The sequence below is a fragment of the Coregonus lavaretus genome (assembly GCF_964263955.1).
Source record: "Coregonus lavaretus genome assembly, chromosome: 40".
Taxonomy (NCBI): domain Eukaryota; kingdom Metazoa; phylum Chordata; class Actinopteri; order Salmoniformes; family Salmonidae; genus Coregonus; species Coregonus lavaretus.
In genome coordinates this window covers 633,330-655,567 of record NC_140027.1, presented here as the reverse complement: position 1 = coordinate 655,567, position 22,238 = coordinate 633,330, and the positions used below count along the sequence as shown (strand labels likewise).

The 22,238-nt window shown below is 43.7% G+C and overlaps 1 protein-coding gene and 1 long non-coding RNA gene across 3 annotated transcripts; both read left to right on the top strand.

Annotated features, from left to right (window-relative positions):
- The first annotated feature begins 8,621 nt into the window (after positions 1 to 8,621).
- LOC311113613 lies at positions 8,622 to 9,489 on the top strand. Its single transcript, XR_014611020.1, has 2 exons — positions 8,622 to 8,813; positions 9,148 to 9,489. It is a non-coding gene; the product is annotated as an uncharacterized lncRNA (long non-coding RNA).
- A 1,918-nt stretch (positions 9,490 to 11,407) lies between these two features.
- LOC311113542 (D-aminoacyl-tRNA deacylase 1-like) lies at positions 11,408 to 21,994 on the top strand. Of its 2 annotated transcripts, none has more exons than XM_084156787.1 (6): positions 11,408 to 11,508; positions 13,112 to 13,202; positions 13,441 to 13,676; positions 17,050 to 17,147; positions 19,641 to 19,808; positions 21,581 to 21,994. In XM_084156787.1, the coding sequence occupies exons 1-5, from the start codon at positions 11,466 to 11,468 to the stop codon at positions 19,797 to 19,799; spliced, it is 627 nt and encodes a 208-aa protein (XP_084012913.1). In that variant the 5' UTR covers positions 11,408 to 11,465; the 3' UTR covers positions 19,800 to 19,808; positions 21,581 to 21,994. The 2 variants fall into 2 exon arrangements, with proteins under 2 accessions (XP_084012913.1, XP_084012914.1); XM_084156788.1 differs by lacking the exon at positions 11,408 to 11,508 and adding an exon at positions 11,842 to 11,934 and having other exon boundaries at positions 21,581 to 21,983.
- The last annotated feature ends 244 nt before the right edge of the window (positions 21,995 to 22,238 follow it).

Genomic DNA, 22,238 nt, shown 5'->3' with positions numbered 1-22,238 from the left:
GGCTGGTTGTCTCTGATTGGGAACCATATTTAAACAGTCTGTTTTCCCATAGTGTTTGTGGGATCTTGTTCCAGTTGGTTTTGTGTTTGTACCGTGGACTTCACGTATCGTTTGTTGTTTTGTTTATTGTATGTGCACTTAATTAAATAAGATGTACAAATCTCACGCTGCGCCTTGGTCTACTCTCTTCGACGATCGTGACAGTATGAATCATCTGCATTAACAATAAAGACATTAATAATTCCTAATAATATAATCTATAATTAAGTTAATTTATAATTTTCACTAGGCCTATTTATTAAGTAATGAACACTATGTAGAACCCTTCTTGACTTCCAAATAATATTTTCTTAGTTCTTAGCATTGCAGTTGCTAAGGATTATGAAAAAATATCATATAAATTCAAACAGTGGATAAATCATATTTTTGCCCTGATTGTGGCACAGGCTTCAATCCAATGGGACATCTAAAGATACACATGAGGTCCCACACAGGGGACAATAGATATCAGTGCAGTCTGTGACATACTGTATGTTTGAAGTACACATGAGGACTCACAGGACAGAGACCATTTAGATGCAATGATTGCAGAAGGCTACATACTATGTATACAAAAGTATGTGGACACCTTCAAATTGGTGGCTATTTCAGCCACAGCCGTTGCTGACAGGTGTATAAAATCAAGCACACAGCCATGCAATCTCCGTAGACAAACATTGGCAGTAGAATGGCCTTACATAAGAGTTCAGTTACTTTCAATGTGCCACCGTCATAGGATGCCACTTTTCCAACAAGTCAGTTCGTCAAATATCTGCCCTGCTAGAGCTGCCCCAGTCAACTGTAAGTGCTGTTATTGTGAAGTGGAAACGTCTAGAGCAACAACGGCTCAGCCACAAAGTGGTAGGCCACACAAGTTCACAGAACGGGAGCGTTGAGTGCTGAAGCACCTACCGCATAAAAATAATCTGTCCTCGGTTGCAATACTCACTACCAAGTTCCAAACCGCCTCTGGAAGCAACGTCAGCACAATAACTGTTCGTCGGGAGCTTCATGAAATGGGTTTCCATGGCCAAGCAGCCGCACACAAGCCTAAGATCACCATGCGCAATGCCAAGTGCCTGCCGGAGTGGTGTAAAGCTCGCCGCCATAGGACTCTGGAGCAGTGGAAACACGTTCTCTGGAGTGATTGAATCACGCTTCACCATCTGGCAGTCTGACGGACAAATATGGATTTGGCGGATGCCAGGAGAATGCTACCTGCCCCAATGAATAGAGCCAACTGTAAAGTTTGGTGGAGGAGGAAAAATGGTCTGGGGCTGTTTTTCATAGTTCGGGCTAGGCCCCTTAGTTCCAGTGAAGGGAAATCTTAACGCCACAGCATACAATGACATTCTAGATTATTCTGTGCTTCCAACATTGTGGCAACAGTTTGGGGAAGTCCCTTTCCTTTCATCATGACAATGCCCCTGTGCACAAAGCAAGGTCCATGCAGAAATGTTTTGTCGAGATCAGTGTGGAAGAATTTGACTGGCCTGCACGGAGCCCTGACCTCAACCCCATCGAACACCTTTGGGATTAATTGGAACGCTGACTGCGAGCCAGGCCTAATCGCCCAACATCAGTGCCTGACCTCATTAATGCTCTTGAGGCTGAATGGAAGCAAGTCCCTGCAGCAATGTCCAAAATGTATTGGAAAGCCTTCCCAGAAGAGTGGAAGCTGTTATAGCAGCAAAGGGGGTATCAACTCCATATTAATGGCCATGATTTTGGAATTAGATGTTCGACGAGCAGGCGTCCACATATTTTTGGTCATGTAGTATACATTTACTTTTGATACTTACGTATATTTAAAACCAAATACTTTTAGACTTTTACTCAAGTAGTATTTTACTGGGTGACTTTCACTTTTCCTTTAGTCATTTTCTAGTAAGTTACAGTGAGGGAAAAAAGTATTTGATCCCCTGCTGATTTTGTACGTTTGCCCACTGACAAAGACATGATTAGTCTATAATTTTAATGGTAGGTTTATTTGAACAGTGAGAGACAGAATAACAACAAAAAAATCCACAAAAACTCATGTCAAAAATGTTATAAATTGATTTGCATTTTAATGAGGGAAATAAGTATTTGACCCCTCTGCAAAACATGACTTAGTGGCAAAACCCTTGTTGGCAATCACAGAGGTCAGACGTTTCTTGTAGTTGGCCACCAGGTTTGCACACATCTCAGGAGGGATTTTGTTCCACTCCTCTTTGCAGATCTTTTCCAAGTCATTAAGGCTTCGAGGCTGACGTTTGGCAACTCGAACCTTCAGCTCCCTCCACAGATTTTCTATGGGATTAAGGTCTGGAGACTGGCTAGGCCACTCCAGGACCTTAATGTGATTCTTCTTGAGCCACTCCTTTGTTGCCTTGGCCGTGTGTTTTGGGTCATTGTCATGCTGGAATACCCATCCACGACCCATTTTCATTGCCCTGGCTGAGGGAAGGAGGTTCTCACCCAAGATTTGACGGTACATGGCCCCGTCCATCGTCCCTTTGATGCGGTGAAGTTGTCCTGTCCCCTTAGCAGAAAAACACCCCCAAAGCATAATGTTTCCACCTCCATGTTTGACGGTGGGGATGGTGTTCTTGGGGTCATAGGCAGCATTCCTCCTCCTCCAAACACGGCGAGTTGAGTTGATGCCAAAGAGCTCGATTTTGGTCTCATCTGACCACAACACTTTCACCCAGTTCTCCTCTGAATCATTCAGATGTTCATTGGCAAACTTCAGACGGGCATGTATATGTGCTTTCTTGAGCAGGGGGACCTTGCGGGCGCTGCAGGATTTCAGTCCTTCACGGCGTAGTGTGTTACCAATTGTTTTCTTGGTGACTATGGTCCCAGCTGCGTTGAGATCATTGACAAGATCCTCCCGTGTAGTTCTGGGCTGATTCCTCACTGTTCTCATGATCATTGCAACTCCATGAGGTGAGATCTTGCATGGAGCCCCAGGCCGAGGGAGATTGACAGTTATTTTGTGTTTCTTCCATTTGCGAATAATCGCACCAACTGCTGTCATCTTCTCAACAAGCTGCTTGGCGATGGTCTTGTAGCCCATTCCAGCCTTGTGTAGGTCTACAATCTTGTCCCTGACATCCTTGGAGAGATCTTTGGTCTTGGCCATGGTGGAGAGTTTGGAATCTTATTGATTGATTGCGTCTGTGGACAGGTGTCTTTTATACAGATAACAAGCTGAGATTAGGAGCACTCCCTTTAAGAGTGTGCTCCTAATCTCAGCTCGTTACCTGTATAAAAGACACCTGGGAGCCAGAAATCTGTCTGATTGAGAGGGGGTGAAATACTTATTTCCCTCATAAAAATGCAAATCAATTTATAACATTTTTGACATGCGTTTTTCTGGATATTTTTGTTGTTATTCTATCTCTCACTGTTCAAATAAACCTACCATTAAAAATTATAGACTGATCATTTCTTTGTCAGTGGGCAAACGTACAAAATCAGCAGGGGATCAAATACTTTTTTCCCTCACTGTATCTTTACTTTTACTCAAGTATGACAGTTGGGTACTTTTTATACCACTGGCAGTCAGTGGATTTCTGAGCAACAGGGGTCTCTGCTCATTAGTTATAAGATGACAAAAGAATAAAACAAATATTAAATAAAAATGGGGGTGAATACTTATCTAATAAGTTAGATGTTCCATTAATTCCATGGCTATTATAATTTATTAATCAGTTGCACTAACCATAATATAAAAATGCCTATGTAATTATATTATTAAGCTACTGTTTTACATTTACGTCATTTAGCAGACGCTCTTATCCAGAGCGACTTACAAATTGGTGCATTCACCTTATAGCCAGTGGGATAACCACTTTACAATGTTTTTTTTTTTTTTTTGGGGGGGTGGGGTGGGCTAAGGTGGGGGGGGGGGGGGGGGGGGTAGAAGGATTACTTTATCCTTTCCCAGGTATTCCTTAAAGAGGTGGGGTTTCAAATGTCTCCGGAAGGTAGTGAGTGACTCCGCTGTCCTGGCGACGTGAGAGAACTTGGGAAGGTTGAACACCAGACGGGCTGCGGCATTCTGGATGAGTTGTAGGGGTTTAATGGCACAGGCAGGGAGCCCAGCCAACAGCGAGTTGCAGTAATCCAGACGGGAGATGACAAGTGCCTGGATTAGGACCTGTGCCGCTTCCTGTGTAAGGCAGGGTCGTACTCTCCAAATGTTGTAGAGCATGAACCTACAGGATCGGGTCACCGCCTTGATGTTAGCGGAGAACGACAGGGTGTTGTCCAGGGTCACGCCAAGGCTCGTCGCACTCTGGGAGGAGGACACAACGGAGTTGTCAACCGTGATGGCGAGATCATGGAACGGGCAGTCCTTCCCCGGGAGGAAGAGCAGCTCCGTCTTGCCAAGGTTCAGCTTGAGGTGGTGATCCGTCATCCATACTGATATGTCTGCCAGACATGCGATTTGCCACCTGGTTATCAGAAGGGGGAAAGGAGAAGATTAGTTGTGTGTCATCTGCGTAGCAATGATAGGAGAGGCCATGTGAGGATATGACAGAGCCAAGTGACTTGGTGTATAGCGAGAATAGGAGAGGGCCTAGAACTGAGCCCTGGGGGACACCAGTGGTGAGAGCACGTGGTGCGGAGACAGCTTCTCACCACGCCACTTGGTTGGAGCGACCGGTCAGGTAGGACACAATACAAGAGTGAGCCGCGCCGGAGATGCCCAGCTCGGAGAGGGTGGAGAGGAGGATCTGATGGTTTACAGTATCAAAGGCAGCAGATAGGTCTAGAAGGACAAGAGCAGAGGAGAGAGAGTTAGCTTTAGCAGTGCGGAGAGCCTCCGTGACACAGAGAAGAGCAGTCTCAGTTGAATGACCAGTCTTGAAACCTGACTGGTTTGGATCAAGAAGGTCATTCTGAGAGAGATAGCAAGAGAGTTGGCTAAAGACGGCACGTTCAATTGTTTTGGAGAGAAAAGAAAGAAGGGATACTGGTCTGTAGTTGTTGACATCAGAGGGATCGAGTGTTGGTTTTTTGAGAAGGGGTGCAACTCTCGCTCTCTTGAAGACGGAAGGGACATAGCCAGCGGTCAAGGATGAGTTGATCAGCGAGGTGAGGTAAGGGAGAAGGTCACCAGAGATGGTCTGGAGATGAGAGGAGGGGATAGGGTCAAGCGGGCAGGTTGTTGGGCGGCCGGCCGTCACAAGTCGCAAGATTTTATCTGGAGAGAGAGGGGAGAAAGACATCAAAGCATAGGGTAGGGCAGTGTGAGCAGGACCAGCAGTGTCATTTGACTTAACAAACGAGGATCGGATGTCGTCAACCTTCTTTTCAAAATGGTTGACGAAGTCATCCACAGAGAGGGAGGAGGGGGTGGAAGGGGAGGAGGATTCAGCAGGGAGGAGAAGGTGGCAAAGAGCTTCCTAGGGTTAGAGGCAGATGCTTGGAATTTAGAGTGGTAGAAAGTGGCTTTAGCAGCAGAAACAGATGAAGAAAATGTAGAGAGGAGGGAGTGAAAAGATGCCAGGTCCGCAGGGAGTCTAGTTTTCCTCCATTTCCGCTCGGCTGCCCGGAGCCCTGTTCTGTGAGCTCGCAATGAGTCATCAAGCCACGGAGCTGGAGGGGAGGACCGAGCCGGCCGGGAGGATAGGGGACATAGAGAGTCAAAGGATGCAGAAAGGGAGGAGAGGAGGGTTGAGGAGGCAGAATCAGGAGATTGGAGGGAGAAGGATTGAGCAGAGGGAAGAGATGATAGGATGGAAGAGGAGAGAGTAGCGGGAGAGAGAGAGTGAAGGTTGCGACGGCGCATTACCATCTGAGTAGGGGCAGAGTGAGTAGTGTTGGAGGAGAGCGAGAGAGAAAAGGATACAAAGTAGTGGTCGGAGACATGGAGGGGAGTTGCAGTGAGATTAGTAGAAGAACAGCATCTAGTAAAGATGAGGTCAAGCGTATTGCCTGCCTTGTGAGTAGGGGGGGACGGTGAGAGGGTGAGGTCAAAAGAGGAGAGGAGTGGAAAGAAGGAGGCAGAGAGAAATGAGTCAAATGTAGACGTAGGGAGGTTGAAGTCCCCCAGAACTGTGAGGGGTGAGCCATCCTCAGGAACGGAACTTATCAAGGCGTCAAGCTCATTGATGGACTTTCCAAGGGAACCTGGAGTGCGATAAATGACAAGGATGTTAAGCTTAAATGGGCTAGTGACTGTGACAGCATGGAATGTCCACTTGGGAGAGATGAGGATTCCTGTGCCACCACCCCGCTGACCAGATGCTCTCGGGGTATGCGAGAACACATGGTCAGACGAGGAGAGAGCAGTAGGAGTAGCAGTGTTTTCAGTGGTAATCCATGTTTCCGTCAGCGCCAAGAAGTCGAGGGACTGGAGGGTAGCATAGGCTGAGATGAACTCTGCCTTGTTGGCAGCAGAACGGCAGTTCCAGAGGCTGCCTGAGACCTGGAACTCCACATGGGTGGTGCATGCAGGGACCACCAGGTTAGAGAGGCAGCAGCCACACGGTGTGAGGCGTTTGTATAGCCTGTGCGTAGAGGAGAGAACAGGGATAGAGAGAGGCATAGTTGACAGGCTACAGAAAATGGCTACAATAATGCAAAGGAGATCGGAATGAAATGAACTAAACATCTGGGAAAGGAGAGAGCGGGGCCTCCCTCACCACAACACCCAAATATAACTCTCCCAACTTCCACCTCAGAAACTATAATTGTTGTAAACTACAGCGGTTCAATGTTTTCTAGGAATAGACTAACTTAGTTTATTCAGCTAGCTAACTTGGTACATTATTCTTCCGTGAAAATCGTCCAGGGCACCTAGTCATAAGACGCCACAGCCAGCTAGCATGCCGGACTCCAACAACACAGTTTAGCACCAATACTCGGCCACAACAAACCACCAGTGTGTCAACACGCCAAGCAGATCGTTCGTGTCCGTGTCTAACGTTGTGGGTTAGTCCCGACAGCTTGAGCGAGTCCGTCGTCAACTTATTCAGCCAGTTAGTTAGCTAGAATAGTTAGCATACTAGCTAGCCATTGCTTTCAGACAAAGAAGAAACCCCTCCTTTCACGGCACGAACACACAGAGAGAGCCAAGCTAACGTTAACTAGTCACCCATGTCCCGAATTCCTTGAACGACTCTGGCTACCAATATGTAAAAACAAAACACAAATGTAGGTTATAACTTACCCCTAGCAGCTACTGTTAGCTAGCCAAGTGCAAAGCTAGCCACTGAATTGACTCAGCCAGTTCGCGTCTGTTCGCTAGGTCGTTCCAGCTATTGTTTACTAGTAGCTATCCAGGTAGCAACAAGCTAGCTAAATTTCAAGCACAGTAGCCACTAACTACCTAACGTTAACGGTTCAGACAATGAGGTTAGAAAACAGCTCAATGGTAGGCATTATTGTATGTAATTATTGTAGGCAGCCAGCTGGCGTAATTACAGGCACTCTCAGGCGTGAAACAACTATACCGTTGCTAGTAGTTGCCAGTAGCTACCCGCCAGCTAGTCCAGGTAGTGGGTTAGCTAGCTAGCTTCGTGCTTCACCGGGCTCAGCCGAATACAATACAAACCTACAATAATTACATACAACAACCCACGATAACTACCTACAATACCTAACTACAATCTAAATACATAGTTTAAGCTTTACTCGACAAAGCCCAAACTATGTATAAAGCCAAGCTTACCCGACGACCTCACCCGTTTTACATTTAAATGTTTTATTTATGTTATCTATTTATTTATTTTACCCCGGAAGTTATCGGCTAATAGGATATATAAGTTATCCTGTACGAGCTTATGTAACGAATGCATTACGATGTTACAGGTGTCAAACTTATGGGCATGTGGCAGCAATGTGTAGGAGGGAGGTTCCAAGGTGTGAGAAGTGTGCAGAGGGGCATGAGACAAAGGAATGTGTAGCATTGGGGAAAGTAGTGGTATGTGCTTATTGTAGGGGTGCCCATGGGGCTGGGGATCAGAAATGTCCCGTGCGAGAGAGGCAGGTTGAGGTTTCCAGGGTAAGAGTAGTGCAGAAGTTGTCATATGCTGAGGCAGTGAAGAAAGTAGGGGAAAATGGGTCAAGGGGGAGAAGTGGTGAGAGAAGTAGATATGTACCAGTACAGCGGGATAGGCCAAGAAGTGATATATGCTTCAGTAAGATTGGATTTTTAGCATTTATAGCAATGGTTATTAATTGTACTGCAGGGATGGAACATAAGTCGAAGAAAATTGAGGTTGTGGTGGCAGCTGCAGAGAGGTATTTGGGTGTGTGAGACTTTACATCAGAAGAGTTACAGGGTGTGTTAAGTGGTGATGTCCCATACTTTCAGGTTGAGGGCATGAGGTAGGATTAAATAGATTTAAATAGCGGAGTAGGGTGGTGTAAATGTTATTTTATCAATTTTTTGTTGAATTTGTGAGTGTAGTGTTAGATGGTAGGGTATTTCTTTATTGTATTTTATTTTTCAAGCAAAATATAAGGAAGTTGTACTCCAGTCTAGTAGGTGGCGGTAATGCAACATATTGGATGCCAACCGCCGTTAAACCTCATCAAAGAAGAAGAAGAAGTTATTGGCTAACTAGTTTTTCTTCCGGATTAGTCCAACATGGTCGCGTCCTTATGATTTACGATATATGTACAGTCAAACTGCAAAAAACTTGAAAACATGCAAATCAAAGAAATAGTCAAGTGGAATGTACGGGTGTCTATGCTGTACGCATTCGGTATATGGACATTGCTCGGCACATACGGATATTATCAGTACATGGGGCGCAATGAAGAAAAGCCAGGTAGGCTACTTGCTTCACAGCCTCTCAGCTAGCTAACGTTGGCTAACTAGCTAGCTAGCGGCCACAGCTTGTCTAGCTATCTATCTAAATACCAATACCATAGCTACAGATCACATTATATTATGGACTGTTATTGAACAAAGTTGCTAATGATTTCTAATGAAAGTGCTTCCAAAGATTGACTATTCAATTTCCTCGACCTTGCAATTGTTGATAAACTCAAGTTAGACTTAGTCAGAAATGTATCAGCTTTCAGCACAGATTTACCTTTATTGAATGACAAAATTGCATGTTTAGTCAATTCTGTATGTTTCTTCGTCTTGTCTTCCGGCAGTCAAAGAAGAGAAGGAGGAAGAACCTCCAAATCCTAGAGAAGTGACTATCCAGAGTGCCCACATGAAAACCACCATCATATACAAGGAAAACTTTGTTCCTTATTCTACAAGGATCTACAATTTTGTCAGCTCGCTCAGTGGGGACTCAGCATCTGCAGACAGCCAAGACAATACAAAGTAATGGTGAAAATGTACATGGACAGATGCCATTGCCTGCCTAGGCCATCATGCCTAGGCTACCACATTTTAGATGTGTGTAGCTAAATACTTAGTGTTAATTCCTATCTTGTAAATTGTACTTTGATTATATCTCTGTGTGTAAAATACACTGATTTAAATTATTTGTTACTTGTACAATTAATTTAAATACCACAATATCCCTCTGTTCGAGAACCCCTCTGCAAGCCTTGAAACCCTCTCTACCTACACTGCATACATTCTCAATGCGATGTGGCAGTCCTGTGCATTGCTGCTGTATTACATTAAATCCAATCAGATTTTTTGCAAACATCTGAAATAGGAGCATAACCTTTATACAACTAGCAGAGTGTTTGACAAGCTGGCCTATATCATGCATGATTTTCAGGACTTCAAGATAAATCAATACAACTTCTGTCAAATACACTTGATTTGTAAATTAAGTGCAACTGCTTCTTAAATGTTTGCTATCATCTGTGATCACAGTAATGTTATATCCATTTATCTGAGGATGTCCTCTACACATCAGCCTATTATGATTTGTGGATTGTGTCTGCATGATTACATTGGGGGAGTACCAGTACCACTCACCACTTTTTAATTGCAGTAAAATATTTTACAGTTGAAAATGTTCATGATTTGAAGAGGGAATTCAACAAATTTTGGAGGGTAGTGAAAGTTGATAAAAATGGCTCTTTATTGAGACAAAAGCAGTATGGATAAAATCAACGTGTCTCTGCCTTTAGCTCAGTCAGCTCTTCTCTGTCCATTTCTTAATGCTTGCTTGGATTGGTTTTACAGAGGGTAAAATGATGGAGGCTTTAGAAAAATAAATAGAAATGCATTTTCAAAATGGCCACTTACGGGTTCAGTGACCAATCACAATCTGGATACAAAACGTTGGTTCTCATGTGATTGGTTCCCATTTCCAATTCCCATTGTGATTGGTCCCGTCCCTAAACCATTTTGAAATATATAAAAGCCTTAATCAATTTTCCATCTGACTGTAAAACTAACCTGAGCATGAAACAATGGCTACTCTATGCCGCTACGCGAATGCAATGATAGATCTATGCAATGCTTTATTATTAAGGTAAAATGTTTTTCACCCCATGCATTCCGGTGTTACTGATGGTTTCTCTGAACTGATGGCTTCCACGGTTGTGGCTAAATGGAGTACAGCGCCATCTAGTTGTCGCGTCGGGGACAACTGTAGCATTTTAGCTAACTCTAACCATAACCTAATTCTCCTAACCTGCTGCGTTAGTTCTCCTTACCTGCTGCGTTAGTTCTCCTAACCTGCTGCGTTAGTTCTCCTAACCTGCTACGTAAAGTCACTGCTGTCCGTAGCTTAACTCCCATCTAGCCACAACCATAGAAGCCATCAGTATCACCACACCGGTACCTCAGAGCCTGATTTTTTGCAGGTAAATTCATTAACACTTCCATTGTTTAACACCTCCCTAATTTGAAATGCAAACATCCCCCATGATTTAACAACACCTCACCCTTTTAATTTTCCAGTTACTCACTGATATGTATAAAAGGGGTATACTGCCTGCAAGAAAGTGGTAAATAAGAGGCTGTTTGAAAGGGGGTCATATAAACATTGCCTTATATATTTTTTACAGGTAATATACCAAGTTTTCTGTCTGAAATGGGTATTACACTGCCCTCCAAGAGTTGCTGAATTTCCTCTTCATTTTGAGCGAGGTGGTAGCAGTGCTCCCTTCCCTTTCAAAATGTTTATAATGACAGTACAGTAGGTGTGCAAAACCCAAATTTCACCCCAGGAATCAGTACAAAAGGTCTTTGTAGCACTTTCATCCTCTGTCTGATATGGTCCCGTGTAGCTCAGTTGGTAGAGCATGGCGCTTGCAACGCCAGGGGTGTGGGTTCGATTCCCACGGGGGACCAGTATGAATTTTTTTTTATGCACTCACTAACTGTAAGTCGCTCTGGATAAGAGCGTCTGCTAAATGACTGAAATGTAAAATGTAAGAAAAGGTATCTACTGCCACCTGCTGCCTCTAGATGCCTCTGACAACGCAGCAAGGTTTCATGGGAAAAGTGCACCACTTCAGTCTGATTCATTCTAAGGAGCGAGCTAATCAAAACAATGAAGGCAATCATTCAAAGAGTGACAACAGCGAGCGTGTCAGGTGAGTAACGCTATCTACTTATTATTATTTTCTATATCGCTCATAGTGTCAATGAATGGTAATTCTTCACCGGTAGGCATGTTGCAGGCAGCACAGAGGATTGCTAACGTTAGCTAGCTTGGTAGCCGCACGGCTATCCAATCATTTATTTATAAAACCATTTTTCAGTGGTGTAAAGTACTTCAGTAAAAACACTTTAAAGTACTACTTAAGTCGTTTTTGGAGGTATCTGTACTTTACTATTTATATTTTTTGCCAACTTTTACTTTCATTTCACAACATAAAGAAAATAATGTACTTTTTACTCCATACATTTTCCCTGACACCCAAAAGAACTCGTTACATTTTGACAGGAAAATGGTCCAATTCACACACTTATCAAGAGAACATCACTCTACTCTACTCTACTGCCTCTGACTCACTACGGTAAACACAAATGCTTCGTTAGTAAATTATGTCTGAGTGCCCCTGGCTATCCGTAAATATAATAAAACAAGAAAATTGTGCCGTCAGGTTGACTTAATATAAGGAATTTGGAGTGATTTATACTTTTTCTTTTGATACTTAAGTATATTTGAGAAATTCCATTTACTTTTGATACTTAAGTATATTTAAAACCAAATACTTTTAAGACTTTTACTCAAGTAGTATTTTACTGGGAGACTTTCACTTTCTATTGTCATTTTCTATAAAGGTACAGTATCTTTACTTTTACTCAAGTATGACAATTGAGTACTATTTCCACCACTGCCGATTTTACATCAGGAGATGTCAGAAATTGCTTATACAGAAATCCAGCCTAAAAACCCAAAGAACAAGCAATGTAGATGTATAAGCACGGTGGCTAGGAAAAACTCTCTAGAAAGGCAGGAACCTTGGAAGAAACCTAGAGTGGAACCAGGCTCTGGGGGGTGGCCAGTCCTTTTCTGATTGTGCCGGGTGGAGATTATAAGAGTACATGGCCATTAAGACTGGATTGTTCTTCAAGATGTTCAAACTTTCATAGATGACGAGCACGGTCAAATAATAATCACAGTGGTTATAGAGGGTGCAACAGGTCAGCACCTCAGGAGTAAATGTAATTCCCACTTTTTGAGAACCTGGCTAAAGAGCTGTAGCTATATGCCATGCTGAATTGCCCCAATATGTAATGATGTGTGTACTGACATGTCCAACGACTATTAGCTCTAGGTAGGTTCACACTGAAAGTGGTCGTCACTAGTTACCACAGCCACAAAGTCATAAACCCTGCCTATTCCTACAATTTATCTGCATAAAATGTGATTTGAAACCTAACCTTAACACTAACCACAATGTTAACCTTATGCCTAACCTTAAATGAAGACCCCAAAGCACATTTGTGCTTTCATGAATGTTTACGATGTAGCCAAATGTGACTTTGTGGCTGTGGTAACTAGTGATAATCCTTGTTGAATCTCCCAGATACTGGACTGTACTGCACTGCAGCAGCCTACCACTACTTGCAAGACTGTCAGTGTGTGCTAGATTAACCACACTTTTTGAGGAGGATGTGTCTGACACTGAATATGAAAAGGACTACATTATTTTATTGATTTGATCATTCTGTCCTGTGTTGTTACAGTGGGAGAGCTGCAGATCAGCTCAATAGGCAGAGGACTGTGTGTGTTGCTGGGTATATCCATGGAGGACACACAGAAGGATGTTAACTACATGTGAGTGTGGGTTCATTCAGTGACAAAACATTGTCTGTGCACTACAGTACTGTAGCCCTTCGCCTACATAGGCAGGGCATATGGGCCAGGTCAGGTTCATATCTGTAATAGGAATTTGTAAGAAACAGTAGCATTCACTTAGAGGTATTCTTTTGTATTTAGCCCATTAAGATTCTATTAAATTAGTTTTATATTTCTATAAATTCTATGCCCCATAATGCATCTCTCTGCTTCTCAGGGTTCGTAAGATCCTCAACCTGCGTCTGTTTGAGGATGAGAACGGCCGGGCGTGGAGCAAAAGCGTAATGGACAGGGAATATGAAGTCCTATGTGTCAGTCAGTTCACTCTACAGTGCATTCTTAAGGGTAACAAGCCTGATTTCCATGCTGCCATGCCTGCAGAGCTGGCCCAGCCCTTCTATAATAACATCCTGGAACACCTGAGGAGCACCTACAAGCCTGAGATGATCAAAGGTGGGTGAACACACAGAACTAAATAGAAAACTATATTACTATGGGTGAACATCACTGACTGACACTGCAGGCATAAAGTCTGCTACATAGGTACTAGGCCTATATCAGCTGCTATAACTATATCACAAGCTACTATACAAGCCTGAGATGATCAAAGGTGGGTCGGTATCACTGGCTAATACACGGCAGGCAGCCTAGAGGTTAGAGCATTGGTACAGTAACCGAAAGGTTCCTTGTTCGAATCCCTGAGCCGGCAAGGTGTAAAACTCTGCCGTTCTGCCCTTGAGCAAGGCAGTTAACCGCGACAACAACTGCTCCTCGGGTGCCGATGATGTCGATTAAGGCAGCCCCCCGCACCTCTCTGATTCAGTGGGGTTGGGTTAAATGCGGAAGACACATTTCAGTTGAATGCATTCAGTTGTACAACTGTCTGGGTATCAGTGTTCCCTCTAAGCTGCATGCAGCTCCCATCAGACTGCCGAGCAGAATAAATATCCGCCCGGCCAGAGAAGCATGAGTTTAATCTTCACTCACCTTTCTTGAGTTTTCCCCTTTAGTTAACACTATCAACATTTCACTCTACTGTGGGAATTGTGACCGAATCAACGCAATGTTAACCAATTTCAATGTAACATACCGACATAAAACAAACTATGCAAGACTTGATATACAAAACTAACTGCAAGATATTTTCTTGTAAGCAGAGCGCATTGGAGTAGGATTCTGTTACATTGACAGGCAAGACTCAGGCCCATACTCTACACAGACCGGTACGCCATAACCAATCAGAGCTGCAGTAGGCCCATATGCAAATAGCCATTGCCATATATGGATCTGTGTCGTTCACTTTGAACTGGTCCGTATTTAGGCTACAGTATGAGCTGTCGCGAGTAGATGCGCTAGGGGGGTCCTAATGTTTGTTATACTCAGTGTATATTACAATATCACTATATCTATCTACAGGCCTGGGCTGATAAAGAGTTGGGCTGGGTGAGCATCCCTGGCTAACACTGCAAGATGAGCCATATATAGAGTTTTAAAAATAGACTACTATTGAACAGAATTTCACATCCAGTGACCCGAAAGTGTTGAGGACACGTTGCTGTGTAGGCAGTTTGTGGGCACAGAGAAATGGACTCTCATAAGACACTCTAGATAGGAAAAGCCTAAATGAAGATATCAATTTCATAGCTAATAGGCACAATTATCTTGGGGATTTAATAGATGGTAAAAGCATCAGCATTCTTCTAAGTGTGTGGTTTTAATATTTAATAGCATTGGGTCAATGTTTTGCTCGATCAGGGTTATGATGGATTGCAAAACGTCATTTGTTCAAGCAAAGATGTGAAGCTACACTGAACAAAAATATAAACGCAACATTTCAAAGATTTTACTGAGTTACAGTTCATATAAGGAAATCAGTCAATTAAATAAATTCATTAGGCCCTAATCTATGGATATCACATGACTGGGCAGGGGCGCAGCCATGGGTGGGCCTGTGAGGGCATAGGCCCACCCACTTGGCAGCCAGGCCCACCCACTGGGGAGCCAGGCCAAGGCAATCCAAATTAGTTTATTCCCACAAAAGGGCGTTATTAAAGACAGAAATACTCCTCAGCACCCCCCCCCCCCCCCTCCCAGACGATCCCGCAGGTGAAGAAGCCGGATGTGGAGGTCCTGGGCTGGCATGGTTACACGTGGTCTGCGGTTGTGATGCCGGTTGGACGCACTGCCAAATTATCTAAAATGATGTTGGAGGCAGCTTATGGTAGAGAAATGAACATTCAATTCTCTGGCAACAGCTCTGGTGGACATTTCTGCAGTCAGCATGCCAATTGAACACTCCCTCAAAACTTGAGACATCTGTGGCATTGTGTTGTGTGACAAAACGGCGCCTTTTATTGTCCCCAGCACAAGGTGCACCTGTGTAATGATCATGCTGTTTAATCAGCTTCTTGATATGCAACACCTGTCAGGTGGATGGATTATTTTGGCAAAGGAGAAATGCTCACTAACAGGGATATAAAGAAATGTGTGCCCAAAATATGAGAGAAATAAGCTTTTTGTGCGTAAGGAACATTTCTGGGATTTCTTTTTTTAGCCAAATACAACAGGTGTAGGTAGACCTTACAGTGAAATGCTTACTTACAAGCCATTAACCAACAATGTAGTTTTAAGATAGAATACCAAGAAATATATATATAAAAAAATTGAAGTAACTAATAACTAAAGAGCAGCAGTAAAATAACAATAGCGAGGCTATATACAGGGGGTACCGGTACCGAGTCAAAGGACAGGGGCACCGGTTAGTCGAGGATGGGACCAACACTTTCCATGTTGCGTTTATATTTTTGTTCAGTGTAATTGATAGCAAAAGGTCAATATCACAAACACCTGGAGAACTCTAGTGAATAGAAGGGTTGCTGTTCATAGCTTGGGGAATTGAGACACTAGTTTAAGGATTGACCAGGGTTAGGGTAGATAAGCCAATGCATTCATATGGGAAATAGCCCAGACTACAGGGTCACATGCAGTAGCCTATATCCTTAAGGTCACTCAAGACTCGACTCCTTACCTGAAAGGCTCGGAATCAGTTTAATCGCCTGCTTTCCGGTAGAAACAGAGGTTACATACATCGGTCTATAAGGTCATAGTTCACAGTGTAAAGGTTATGGTGGTTCCACACATCTAATTTACGTAGGGGGTGGTTTTGTCAGGCCATGTTTGGTGGTGAATTGGGTCTATAAGGTCGTTGGTCACAGCATATAGATAAAGTGTTCTATTTAATTATATGGGTCACAGTGCAAGGATTATGGTGGTTCCACATTGGGGTGGTTTTCTTTTATCAGGTTGTAGTTGGTGATGGTGTTTGGTGTTGAATTGGGTCAAGCCACCAGGGAGAAGGTGTAGTGGAGAACCTCTGTGTCCCTGCTTGTAGTGGGACACAAGCTCTCTAATTAGTCTTCTCACTGCCAAGGTCCAATCCCCTGAGTGGGAGAAACAAGATGATTCGGCACTTTTTAGAACACAACACCCAGCCACTGGTTTCGTGGGCAGATGGTGTAATAAATCTAAGCATACCTGGGCATTTAAGTATAAACTTCCTGTCTTATTGTGTCTTAACACCCTCCACTCCCATATCCCTGCTGTACTGAGATGCCACCTGCTTATAAATCATTGATATAGATTAATATGCACAATAAGCAAACTGCAGTGGCCATTACTGGATGGAAACGTTAAGCGTTGTCATTTATATTGGCCTATAGAGGAAGGGGGGGGAAACAAAGGAGGATCCTAGTTCTTCTGTCTGTTTAGACTGATTTAGATGTATTAAGGTTAACCTTTACATTCTCCTTTTGTCTTGTGTTTTTAGACGGGCAGTTTGGGGCCAAAATGCAGGTTCACATCCAGAATGACGGACCAGTCACCATCGAGCTGGTGTCTCCTTCTGCTCCCATGGACCCCAAACAGGTACAGTTGATGTTGTTGATGCTGTTGATTTCTGCAAGAAGAAGTTGGCCCATGGTGTATGATGGTGTCATATTGCGGAGTCTCCCTTTAGTAGGCTATGTATATTGCTAGACTATATTTGTTTTGAGTAGTTCAGAAGTTCTCAGCACTCACTGTCTATCCTGCTATCCTCCAGCAGGTGGTGCTGCAGGTCTAACTTCTCCTGGTAGTAACAGATGGAGAACAGATCCTGATCAACGTGCAAAGCTGCACTATTGCTTTTCTTAGTGCAGTGTTAGTCAATCTCTGGTCCATAGACCGGCACCGCTCCATGGAATGTGGCTTACTGGTTCCTGAGATAGCTGTCGGACATTTAGTTGGTCAGTTTTCTGTTGTAATTTTAGTACCTGGCTCCAAGGAGGAGATCCATAGATTTCCCAGTCCCTGGTACAAAAAACGATCCTGATACTGTAGATGTGTACTGATTTATCCCATGAATCTGTCCTGCTCTGTCCCAGCACCCCTCTGGCCTAGCTGAAAGACCACTGATTGGCCAAAACCCACTCTGAAAGGTTTGAGTTGTCATGTGTCAGAAGTGTGTGTGTGTGGGCGACATAACATATGATTGGCAGGTCAGGGCGAGGGGGAGGGGGCGAGTCGCCACCACATGGGTGCCCCCATTCTCCCCACAGGGATCGGTTGACTCCTGAGTGACTGTGCACTCTGTTACCATGACGACAGCCTCCGCAGGGGAGACTCAGGCCATGTTGGCTAAGAAATATATTTTAATGTGGAATAATGATTTATGAGATCTGATGTATAGCCTAAGAGTGACAAGTTCACCCACAATGTTATATTAATAATGGATGTCCTCTCTTAGGGCCAGTTTCCTGGCTCAATCTAAATTCACCATTGAACATGCTTTCAGGACTAGGCTTAATCCTGATCCATGAAACCAACCTTTGTGTATTACTGTGCATCTGTTTTTGAATGGTAAACTATGTGAAAGGTCATTTAAGTTTATTGTAGGCAATCTATCCATCCTTAAACATGACAAATGGATAACCATTGGGTAACACTGCTGATTCCACAGTATCTCCCAGTCCTGTTGTGTAACACAGTAGGATTTGAAGGACCTAAAGCCTAGATTAATGTGTTACACCACCACATCTACTTTAAGACATCGCTCTACCATCCAAACAGCAGAAAGTAGTCTGGACCACTGCAAATAGCAGCAGCCATGAGGGAGTAGGTACATCCCTCCCTGCTTCTCCTAAACCGTCCGCTTCACATTGTATTTTATTCAGTGAGTCATTTGAAATTGTAGTGTTTTAGTTATTTATGCATTGTTGAAGACCTCCTGAATGTGATTCCAGTCACTTCCGTGTGTGTGTGTGTATGAGTGTGTGTTCATGCGTGGTCTTTGTATCTGTGTGTGTGTAAACTTGGCTGACTGCTCGATCCAATGGATGTAAGCGGCAGTCCTCAGAATTTTAATCTTGTCTGTTTTGGATGTTTGGGATGTTGTTGTGCAGTTAGAGGGGAGTATGCCAAGACTGAGAGGATCACGGGTCAACTGGGGGAGCAGCTTAAACACATACACACACACTCTCCCTTTCCATGAATCAGAAGCTTTATCCTATACTAGGAGAGGGACAACAGAGCCTAGCAAACAATAGCATTAAATCAAGTTATCCTGTTTCCATTGTTCAGTGAAAGTAATTTTGACTACGAAACAGTGGTCTTAATCACTGAAATGTCATGTGATCGTTTTTGTAATCATTTTTATTGGGGGTGTTCAAAGCAACACGACACCCTGGGTAGGATGGTATCATTGAGAGTTGTAATGAGAAAGATTTGCTAGCTAGCTAACCGCGATGGAGTTGGTACGGGGATAACTAGATACATGGTGGTTTTGGAGTCTTATTCCCCTTAAATAATGAAGAGTTTGTGGGATGTTGTGGCTTTAGCATGACATTTAAGTCATACATATTTCCTGTGGTGCTCATGAAAGTTTTAGCATGTATGTTTACAGACCTTTAGTGTAGAGTTGTTGTTTAATGTTCACTGAGCAGAACAGAGATGGCTGCTACAGTAGTTTCCTCAGAGAGGAGTTCAGTAGATTAGCCTTGCAGCTAACCATAGATGGTGAGTGAATGGGAAGATGAATCAGCTCTTTCTGAGTGTGACCGCTTTATATTGTCAAGACAGTTATTGCTTCATTGAAATGATCATGGCTTCACGGTGAAAAAAAGCTCTGATGTTTAATTCTCTTTCTTGTTCTGCCCTTGTCTTTTCTTTTTCATCCTCTCTTCTGAGGACATTTGTTTTTATGTAGCCAATTATTTTATACAGTTATACATAGCTAGGTCCCTGGGTTTTTCATGGACTTGTGACTTGACCAGTAAAAACAGGTCACGTGACCATGAAAAACTCTGGTCCCAACTAACGCATTAGATCAATCAAAGTTTTGTCCTTCTCTTTTTAACACTTTATTTCTGTATTTCTTCTCAGCTTGCTAAGCAGGAGAAACAGCAGCAGTGGAAAGAGAAGACGAGCTCTAAAGGACCCTTGGAGTCAGGCAGGGAGAGGGCCGCCCCGCACCCCAGAGAACAGGACCCTAACGCCAGCAGTGGAGCAGACGGAGACGTGTCGTCAGAGAGGGAGACCTAGGGCAGCACGGTGAGCCTGGAGAGAGACACGCACACACACGCACACACACACACACCCAACCTGCTGTACAGGTAGTGCTATAGGACTAATACAAAAACTGTACAAATAAATAACCAATACAGTTGTCCTCTGTTTTGGAGGGGTGAGGGCAGGTTAAAGTAGTGGTATCTAGTGCTGGTACAAAACACTTTACATCGCTGGTCCTTTATTGAAGCCTCTGGAGGTCCTCTATGTATTGCACATACATGGATGAAATGGAACCACTTCAATCCACATTAGTGAATGTTGTACTACACCTGGTCGTGAATCGCTCCATGTTATTGTTGCCATTGTAGTGAAATCCAGAAGGAGGCTGTTTCTTATACAATTGCTCAGATCCCCAGATTAGAGGGCTTTGCTCTTATTCATCCCCAGCGTTTGTTTGTTTACTCGTTTAAAAACCGAGAAGTGGAGTCACTGACTTAGTCAGTCAGCCTCTGCTTGGCCGAGCCTGTGTTGTGATGTGTTCCCGACCCCGCCTTACCCCGTGTTGGGGTCAAAGTGCAGTGACCCGTGGTGTAGTTGGTGTGGCATCGGAGCGAACACACCACCACACGACGTCACTACTGGGTGACGCATTCTCTCTTTCATAACCATGCACATGCATACACAGATACATGCACACTCACACTTACATCATGCGTACGCAAACACATTATACACACACAGTACATTCAATATATGTAATTTACACACACACACCCCATGTCCCTCATGGCTCTTCGTACTCTGCCTCCGGCGGTATCCCAGACTCCCCGGTGGTGAGGACACTGTATTCCCCTCACTTTGAGAGAGAGAGAGAGAGACTAAATAAATATGCCGTAAGACATCCGCAAGGCCTCCCCGAGATGGTTACATAAGGGCACTTTGTCTGACAGAGTGCGAAAGCCCAGAGGGGGACAGAGAGGGGTAAAGCGAGGTAGAGTGTGACAGATTGAGAGTTGTTGTTCATTTTTCACTTTCGGGGGGGGAAACGCAAAGGCAGCAGTTCTCTGTGTGTGTGTGTGATAAGCGAGCTCAGACTTGAACTTGAAGGTAGAGAAATGCTCTCTCTCCTCCTCATCTCTTACTTTCCTTTCCTCTCCTCTCTCTCGCTTCCTCAGTTCAGTTACTTTATTTTTAAAGGGGATATTTGTCTCCCTGAGGTTTGCTTACTATGACTTAAACATGAGCAGTGTGCACCACTGTGTGTCTCAGAATGATTAGAGTCATTTTGTGACAAGTTTCCGCCCTATCTTCCCTCACTTCCTTCCTGCCTACAATGTTCTATTTAGATGAAATGTTATTGTGGTACTGTTATTGCAAGAATCGCCCTGCTCTCACCACTACAACTACTGCTCTTTACACTACCACCACTCCTACTAATGCTACAATGTCCAATGCTACTATGTCCAATGCTACAATGTCCAATACACTAACAGTCTAGCTGCTTCAGGAGTTTCCTCAGAGAGGAGTTCAGTAGATTAGCCTTGCAGCTAACCATAGATGGTGAGTGAATGGGAAGATGAATCAGCTCTTTCTGAGTGTGACCGCTTTATATTGTCAAGACAGTTATTGCTTCATTGAAATGATCATGGCTTCACGGTGAAAAAAAGCTCCAATGTTTATTTCTCTTTCTTGTTCTGCCCTTGTCTTTTCTTTTCCAACCTCTCTTCTGAGGACATTTGTTCTGGATAATGGCACCTGCTAATTGATGTTCCATATATGAATATACTGATAATGATGTGTGTTGTATCTTATAGGTTTACTATATTGATGATGGGAGGAGCCCAGTCTGCCAAAATGGACTTAATCTACAGAGACTGTGAGACGTGACTCTGGACTGTCCGCCTGTAAGAACTTATTGGCCTCTTCCTCTGTATCGTTCTCTACAACAGTGGCACTCTCTGCCTTGTACCCTCTCTGCCACTGTCTTCCTCTACTCAAAGACATGGAACCTTCCACCCAAACTCCAATGGCACCTATGGCAGAGAGGGAAAGTGGCATCACAAGATGGAGATGGAGGAGATTCCCTCACCTTACTTTTGTAGTTCTTGTCTTAATTTGATATTTCTGAATGTTATGAACATGATATGCTATGCTGTTGTTTAGTGGATTCGAATGGAAATGTTGTCATTTTATAAAAGAAAACATGGTGTGTGGACCTATGCTGTGTTTCTTGTCTGTGTGTGAGTGTGTACATGCTCTGAGGGAGGAACACACCTACCTTCCAATTGAACCCAAATACCTTCAAAACTCCAGTATTTAGTTGACAGAACATCTATTCCTGGCCTGCAGGAACTGCTGCGCCCTCGCAGCGTGATGTCGTGCTGGGATGAGATTTCTCTCCCATGTTTTTCTGGTTGAGAACAGAACAGGAGGAAACTGAGAAACAACGTCAGGCTCTGGAGATATCATATG

Excerpts from the sequence above, each read along its gene's own strand:
- LOC311113542 (XM_084156787.1), top strand. The coding sequence starts at position 11,466 with ATGAAGGCAATCATTCAAAGAGTGACAACAGCGAGCGTGTCAG. Across the intron at positions 13,203-13,440 it reads CAGAAGGATGTTAACTACAT|GGTTCGTAAGATCCTCAACC; the intron begins GTGAGTGTGGGT and ends TCTGCTTCTCAG. Across the intron at positions 13,677-17,049 it reads CAAGCCTGAGATGATCAAAG|ACGGGCAGTTTGGGGCCAAA; the intron begins GTGGGTGAACAC and ends TTGTGTTTTTAG.